At 43.4% G+C, this 8,416-nt stretch overlaps 1 protein-coding gene across 2 annotated transcripts in view; it reads right to left on the minus strand.

Annotated features, from left to right (window-relative positions):
* Positions 1–5,822, minus strand: part of CTNND2 (catenin delta 2) — a 636,702-nt gene extending 630,880 nt beyond the window's left edge. For both annotated transcript variants that reach the window (XM_063130230.1, XM_063130228.1), the window contains exon 1: positions 5,652–5,822. In XM_063130230.1, the coding sequence (XP_062986300.1) occupies positions 5,652–5,688 (37 nt within the window). In that variant the 5' untranslated portion in view covers positions 5,689–5,822. The remainder of the gene's footprint in view (positions 1–5,651) is intronic.
* Positions 5,823–8,416: the final 2,594 nt, after the last annotated feature.

An 8,416-nucleotide genomic window follows, 5' to 3' on the forward strand; every position in this document is an offset into this window, starting at 1 on the left:
GGCTGGGGGTTCATTAGCCACCTAAGGCAGGTAGCTCACTCAGCCTACTTGTAGAGGTGACCATACTCATCTTTCCTCTACTTACAATGAGAGTAATGTGAGGGTGCCATTTCACCTCACTGATGTTGGCTGAATCCAACTGCCTATGTGGCTCCATGACCTCATCACTTTCACTTTAGGTTCCCTGACCAGCTACAATGACAGAGGTAGCAAGAAGAAGATTGTTTTTAAAAGTTGACCCTAGGTGCATAGTGAGAACATTAAAAAATGGCAAGCTTTTGAGGAACCAAAGGTTCACACATGCCTAATGTGCAGTGCATACTACTTTACATTCAATTTAACATCGCAGAGATGGACTTCTCCACTTACTCCTGCTTATCCAAAATACAAATACAAATACAACACTTTTGTTGAGAAGGTAACTTTAGTGACTTTGAAGATGTAGGTAGCACTGCAAAATATATTTGGTTATTATTTATAAAATGTCTAGGCCACTTTTCCACAGCAAAATATCAAAAATGTTTGCAAATAAATCATTACCCCCCCCCCCCCAAATTACAAACATCACCAGCAGTGGATCACAGTGTCCATCCTTAAACAACAAGAGCAAGAGGCCCTGGAGCCCACCACCCATTACAATCAGCCACTCTGAGGTCCCTTAATGGTCCTACAGCAGGATGGTTAGCCAGGGTGGTTCCATAACCAATATGGTGCTGTTTTTCTTCCCCTACACGAGATGCTAAACCACCATAGTAAGTCCAAAACCCTTAACTATGGTGGCTTAGTGTGATGTCTAAATAGGCACTCTCTCAATTTCCAGTATAGTATTTCTAGGAACTTTGTAATTACTTTCGCTCCATGATCATTGGAATGTCTCATTATCTACCATTTTCAGTTTGTTCTGTTAATTCTTTGTTATGGCCAACAGCCAAAATGAAAAACTTTTACTACTAGAAATGGGGGAGAGTAAATTCTGTTGCAGAAAGTAAACCCTGTTTATTGTTTTCCTCTTTGCTATTTGCAACTCATTCCCGAAGTTGAATACAAATTTGTGAAATTTACTTGCCCACATTACAAGAAGATTCAGGCCATATGCACACATCCTTCATAGTACTGAGATATTTTTTAAAACCCAACAACTGTAAAACTTCTCAAGCATGGGAGAGGAGAAAGAGTACATGTGGCAGGATCAACACTACTGCTTTGTAGTGATTTATAATGCCATTGACAACTGTTGGGGCCATGACACATTCCATATACTGTTTTCAAATTGCTTTCAAAGTGTTATATCCTGCTTGGTGTAGATCTGGCCTGTGTGTGCTATTCACTTTGTCTGATGTTATGGGTACCCCATGCAATAGGTACCCACAACAGCTGCATATATACTTTTCATTACGTTTGCAGAAGTGCTGGTCATACTGTTGTGAATTAGTTCCAGCTTTTTAGGGGTTCTGGCTAAAATGCTACAGAACCCACAAAGCTCTTATAAAGAGGTGTGGAAGTGGTCTACCAGCCCCAGCATCCTGCAAGCACCCTTTCAGGGAATGGAGGTAAAACAGGCTTAACGAATTCACATTGCCAGCCTATAGCTTCTCCAACTCTATGTGGCTGTGCAAAGATATCTCCCTCAACATCCACAGGAGACACTTTTGCAGTACTTCCATTGGACTATCTGTTCCTTTGCCCTAGCTCAGGGATGAGGAATGTGTGGCATTCCAAATGTGATTGGGCTACAACTCCCATCAGTCCTTGCTATGGGCAGTACTGGCTAGGGCTGACGACAGTTGTAGTCCAACAACACCTGGAGGACCACACATCCCCCTAGTTGTCACTGCCCTTGCCTTAAGCTGTGAGTCCCTAACACAAATCTGCACTCCCCTGCCTTCTTGGTTCAGCACAAACAGCATAGCAACTTAGACCAAACAAGGGCTTCTATGAGTCCACAGGTGTGTGGGGGGACACCCTCAAAATGGGCTCATCATTTTATGCCCAAATTGGGTAGACTGGATACTGCACTGGTGAGTAAAAGACTCAGCTGGTTCCACGGCATGGCCTAGACTTCATATGAGAGAGTGGCATGTTCTTCTATTGGGCCAGTAAATCTTGCTCCCTTCTGGCAAATGGAAGGCAGCAAACCCTCTCCTTATCTAGCCTGCATGAGTACAAGATGTACAATTTGCAAAATATAAAATAATGAGCCAGTAACTATCATATTATATTTCAGGGGGAAATTTCAAACTCCCTGTCCCGAAATACTTTGAAACACATTGCTTATTTCAAGTTAGTGAAATGAGGTTTAAAGCAAAAATTTAGTAACCAAATGCTATCCAAGCTCAATTCACTACCCACCAACCACCACCTCATTTCAAATTACTTGGCTCTCATTCAATTCTGTCTGTACAGCCAATTGAGTCAGACTATTGTGGGTCTCCTTACTTTGTCAGAGTAAGGGCAAGGACCATAAACAGAATTGCCAGTCCCCCTGCATTGAAACCTTTTACATGGAAAGCATAGAAGAAATGTTGCTGAAAGATATCCTGACCCCTCCTCCATTCACCACATCCTTCTTGCACCTGTGAGAAACACAGCTCACTCACTGTAAGTTACTCATAAGTGCTGATGGTTTTAGTTGCAAGCACCTTGTTAATTCAACAGGAATTATTTTAAGAGCAGAAGGGAGCTAAAGCATTTCAGAAAAATGGCTTTAATACACATAATTTTTCCTCTCTTTCTTTGGCAATATTGCTTCTGTTGCAGTTGAAAATGTACATATTTAATTAAAATAAACCTTCAGGAAGTTCTTTTATACTGCAATAATCACATTGAAAAGAACTGCAAAGAAGGACATATATCTGAAGTTAAATACCAGATTTAACTCTCATAGGCAATACCGAGTTCTCTCCCCTTCATTGATGGATCAAGATTCATAATTTTAAGATTACATGTAAAACAATTTTAAAAATAACATGGCCCATGAACCCTAGTTACATTAGAGATTTTCCTTATAATTCTTCATAAACAAGTTACCTTACTGTTGATAGAAATCAAGGTAATTACCATGATTCAGAGCAATTTGCTCAATTTTTTTTGCAGTTATTTATAAATAAGATTTCAGTCTTCTCAGCTGTATGCAGCATAAACCAATCTTAAGAAATAAAGATTCATTAGTTTAGGAAAACTTGATTTGTGTTTTTTAAACCACAGTTAAGCATCTCTATTTTGTCTTTTAAAATATGACATATGAGAACCAACATTCAGATACAGTAGTTGCACCTACTTTTAACGTACCTCAAAGTCCTTAGACTTTATCATCTACAATAACAAAAGCAACTTGGTATACAGGTGTGTGTGTGTGTGTGTGTAGACTACCTGCAGCTTTAAATAGCATTTTCCTTTGGCAAGTGCACACAGCCCTGTCCACTTTTTCATTTTCAAAGCCTCTCTTATATAACAGACTGCAAAAACACCACCTCTAGAAGACACGATCAAGATGGAATCTCATGTTTCTGTACTGCAGCAATCAGGATAGGAAACTGTTCCTCAAGTATAACTGGTCCAATCCACTGATTGGACTCATTAACTGTGCTTAATCTATGCAAAGTTCACTTGCAAGTAGTATTCACTGAATACAGTAGTATTCACTGAAAGCCCTAAAAAGGTGGACTCAGGCAAACCTAGAACAGAATACTTGTCCCAGATTTCCAAAGAATCAGCTATACAGACTTTGAGGATTTACCACAAACATCTTAAGTCTTCCACATAATGGCAAATCAGCTAAGGAGATTGCTGCATGCTCTCAAAAGCCATCAGGAGCTACAAGGGCCACAAGAAGACTGTACATTGCATTAAAAGTTCTAATCTATTTTCTGAGAAATCTTAAATATATTCATTCTGCCAGACAGTACCTCACCACAATTGCAAATAACCAATCTTGCACTATATTCCCTGCAATAGAGCTGACAGAAAGTAGATGGGGAATCTGTGGGCCTTTTTTTTTTTTTTTACTAAAATGATGCAAGGATTGGAGTGTTTTAAAGGCATTTTCACTCTACCTTTCAAATTGACTAGATCTTTTGTTTCTCATGGAATGCATTACATTCTCTCTTACAAATAAATGAAAAATCCCTATAATCATATGTGTGCGTCTCACAAAGAATTAGAACTGCACCAAACTGCATGACGTCACACACATCATTTATTTATATGATGTATAGATCATCGATGAGGACTAAAAGTTTCACTTCCCAAGCTGCTTTTCTTGAGAAATTGTATACCAGTCTTTGGAAGGGTTTGTAAATACCCATCCCTGCAGTTCATAAAAGTTAATAGCTGGCACTTTAATAACATGCCGATCAATCTTTTTCTAATTATCTATAGTAAGCTACTGCAAAGTTTCCTGGATGCGATTAACTGCTAAGCTTCCCCATCCATTTCTCGGCTAAATGAAGTCACACCCTTAACATTTAAAGTATGTTTTTGAAAGGGAAGATGTTCAAGACATTGACAAGACCAGCCTCTTTCACTGTATCCTCTTATTATTAAAAAAAACACACCCAACAACTTTACCAAGCTTCTAATACAGTCCCTTTGGGAAAGATTTCTCCAACATTCCCAGTAAAAGCTGAATATGTGCACCACCATTTACTGTCTCGTCTGCTGCACCTCCTCTGTAGCGACTTGACTCACAGTGGAGGCTAGGTTAGAAGCAATCGATGCAAGCACATTACACACCAGAAACGGGGAAAGGAAGGGGGGAGGAAATGGATCGAACAAGAGGCATCTTTCCTTTCAGCCATTAATTATAAATCAGCCAAATATCAAGAAAGCCCTTTCACAGGCAGTGATGCAAAATAAAGGACTCTACCTGCCCCCTCCATTTATATAAAGATATATGCCCACGCCCGAGAAGCTGGATAGAATTGCTCTGAAATCGCACTATTTGAATCCCCTAAAAATATCGACGGACAAAAGTGGGGTGTGGGTGTGGGGTGCGTTCCTCCTCTCTTTCCAAGGCTGGAGAGGCAGTACCCATGGCTGTATGACTAATGACTAAGTATTTCTAGTTGATTCCACACACACACACCCCACACTATTACAGAGCGCGAGTGTCATGGTCCTCAGCAGTCTGAGACTAAAGACTGGGGGAGAGGGGATTATTTCCCACCAGCCCCCTTGCCTTGCCTCTCCCCCTTCCCCAGTATATATTTATGACTTCACTGCTCTAATGAGTGCATTATTGCAGGGTGGTAGGGAAGCAGAGTTGCTGCCGATGCCCTACATAAGCCAGCGAGGGAGCGTATAAAGAAAGGGGGTGGGGAGAGGAACGAGCAGGCAGGCAGGCAGGCAGCAGAAATAGCCCACTTTCGTTGCCTCTGTAGCGGAGCTCCCCAAAACACACACACCAATCAATTAAAATACGTTTATAATCCTAGACAATCGGGACACGGCGCTCTATCCAAACACAAAGGAGAATTTTAAAAGAAATGGGGGGGGGGTGCTGAAAGGGAGAGAGCTTTGCAATGCGGGCCCCTCCTCCTCCTCCTCCTCCCCCCCCCCTCCTCCAGAGGCAGCCCTTCTGCACAAGAAAAAAAGGAGAAAGCCTGGGCATCATCATCCATGATGCTCCTGCTGCTGGCAATCGCTCGACTCACCCAACGCCGTCGCCCCTGCTTGCTGTTTCCCGAGCATATACCAATAAACAAAAGACAAATCCTCAAGGCGGGCTGGGAGGAGGGAGGTGGCTGCGGCGCCCCCCGGGCTTCTTCAGTGCAAGGTCCTGACCTTGCCCAATTGCAGCATCTTGCCTTGGCGTTGCCGTTGTCGTCGTCTTTTTCACCGCCGCCGCCGCCGCCGCCGCCTCCCTCTTTTACAGCGAAGCTGGTGCCTGCTGAGGGCTTTGGCGGAGGCTCTGAGGCGGGCTCCTTCATGCACTGCCTTGCTCCGAGAGTCTCTCTCTCTCTCTCTCTCTCGGCGAGGCTCGACGTCTGGCTTAGCCCCCCCCTCCCTCCCTCCCCGGTACGTTCTCTCTACAGGCTCGGCAGCGGCGCTCTGTAGTACGGCCACCTCAGCTTGGCAACCTTCCGCCGCTGGAGAAGATACTGTGACAGCTGCTGCTGCTACTGCTTGTACTACTGCCGCCGCCGCCGCCGCCGCTGCGCTCCCTTCTCCTCCCCTCGCCAGCAGGAGCGCGCGCGCCTGGTGCTGCTGCTGCGTTTGCTGCTCCTGAGGCCGGGCTGGGGCGGGCAGGCGGGAAAGAAAGCAAAGCGGCTGCGCTCTCTTCTCTCTCCCTCAGCGAAACGCCTTCGCCACCTGCGCCTGGCAAGGCGGCAGCGGCGGCGGCGCGCGAAGCTTTCCAATTGCCCCGTCCGGGCAAGCGCGAGCGCCCAACTAGACAGCGAAGACAAGCCGCCAGCTCTAAACTGCGGTGCCAGTGCGGCTTGAGGTTGACCGGAAGCTTCTTCTCCACAAAGGTTCCCCCACGAGGCTAAAAGTTGTCTTCAGAGCAGGAACCTGATTTCGTGGCCCAAACAAAATCGCCCCCCCATTTCCTCCTCCAGTCTCTTTGCACCCAACCTCACCCCATCCTTCAAGCATTCAAAGTAGCTTTGCTAAGGAGAAAGTGCGAGCCCTGCCGTTCCTAGGGTAGCAGCTCAGAGCTGCTAAACATTGAGGCTGGGATAAACCAGGGGCTAACGATAATGCTCCTTCAAAGGTCAGGAGCGCAGGTGCTGGCGGCTGCGCGGACAGGGTCTTGCGTTCATGGCAGAGGGCAAAGAGCGGCGCCTCACGAGGCCGCTCCAGGGAAAGGAGACGGCCAATGCCCTTGAATGTTCCCAAGCCGGGTCTGTGTGTACCACTTTGCGCGGAGAGTTCAGTCAGGGTTTGGCAGGCGCCGAAATGAAAGGCAGTTCATCGCCCAGCTACTCTCCTCCACGGCTAGAACTGGGTTTATTCAAGCTTCAGATTTGCCTAAAGGGAAAAGAGCAGCCCTGTTCGTTTCTAGCACAAGGGCTCCTTCCTTCCCACGTTCTCTCAAAGCCCCATCCTGAAATGGAAAAGCCGCGCTTTGCCTGACAGGACTGCAAAAGGCGCTGAGGAAAAATGGCAGTCGCACAGATGTTAACTCCTTCATTACATTACAACAGTATTTGGGGTACAAAACTCTATGCGATGTTTAATCCTAGAGCTAACAGGTGTAGATGGTTGTTTTGTAATGTTCTTTTTTAATGCAATGCTTAGCAAATTTATCTCTCTGTGTATTAGCTTCATTTCCTATAATGGAATTATGTTAGAATATTAGAAAACCTATCATCACTTTAGGATCCCCTAGCAGAGTTCTTCATGTCTAATCCAACCCTTTCTTTTCTTTTCCTTTTTACAATGTATGCAAACTTATTTTCTAGGTCAAGGGACAACATATGTAGAGTTATATTAAAGCAATATTTATGTTGAAACCTATGTTCTAATTTTATTCAAAGTATGCCTAAATAATTTGATAGCAATTATCAAGTATCTTTCTTTTTTCCCCTTTCTTTTTTTTTTTTAACACAGGTGAATTTTAAATCTTTGAACTGCTAGTGTAAATTCTGTCTTAATAATAATTACCAATAAAATCAGATTTCAGAGAAACTCACTACTGCCACCTTTTGCTTGGTGATTTTTCATAGCCGCTCCAAACAACAGCATTTCCCACTATTTACATACACACAAATCTGAATAATTATTTCAGAATTGTTTATTGGTCTTTATTATTTTTTATATGTTGGTTTATGATTAGTTATGCAAAAAATACCCCCTACCCTCCTATGCTTGTTTACTCAGAAATAAGTCCCCCTGAATACAATGGGGCTTGCACAAAAGTAAGGATACATACGCCAAAGGCGACAATCATATATACATATATACACTTATTACAAGTAAACCCCATTGAATTCAGGGGGATTTACTTCAGAGCAAACATTGAGCTCAATGCAAAATATTAGTGTTGTTCTTTCTGACAAAACTGCCACACCCATGCCTCACTCATGCCCTGAACACACAATTTTGAAGTATGTTTATTTCAGTTGGATTTTCTGTTGAATTTCTGTTGAAGTGTAATTACTGTTCATCAGCATCATTAGGTCAAAGAAGATGATTTCTTATGATGTCATTAACAAGTGATGTTCTTCCTGCCTACTCAAACATATGGTCAATCCAGCTGAGGCTTTGATCCTATGTCCATTTATTCGGGAGTTAGTCCCATTGAACTAGATTACAAATCAACATCCACATTCATATATTCACACCATGTTTTAGGGGGTGAGTCCTTCTATAAGGGCCATTTATTATGTGGCCTTCCTTCAAAATCTGAATTATGTTTACCCACACATACCATCTGCCCAGGTCGGTATGTGTCTCTCTCTGTGTGTTGTGTTTT

Source organism: Elgaria multicarinata, chromosome 7 (assembly GCF_023053635.1).
Source record: "Elgaria multicarinata webbii isolate HBS135686 ecotype San Diego chromosome 7, rElgMul1.1.pri, whole genome shotgun sequence".
Classification (NCBI taxonomy): Eukaryota; Metazoa; Chordata; class Lepidosauria; order Squamata; family Anguidae; genus Elgaria; species Elgaria multicarinata.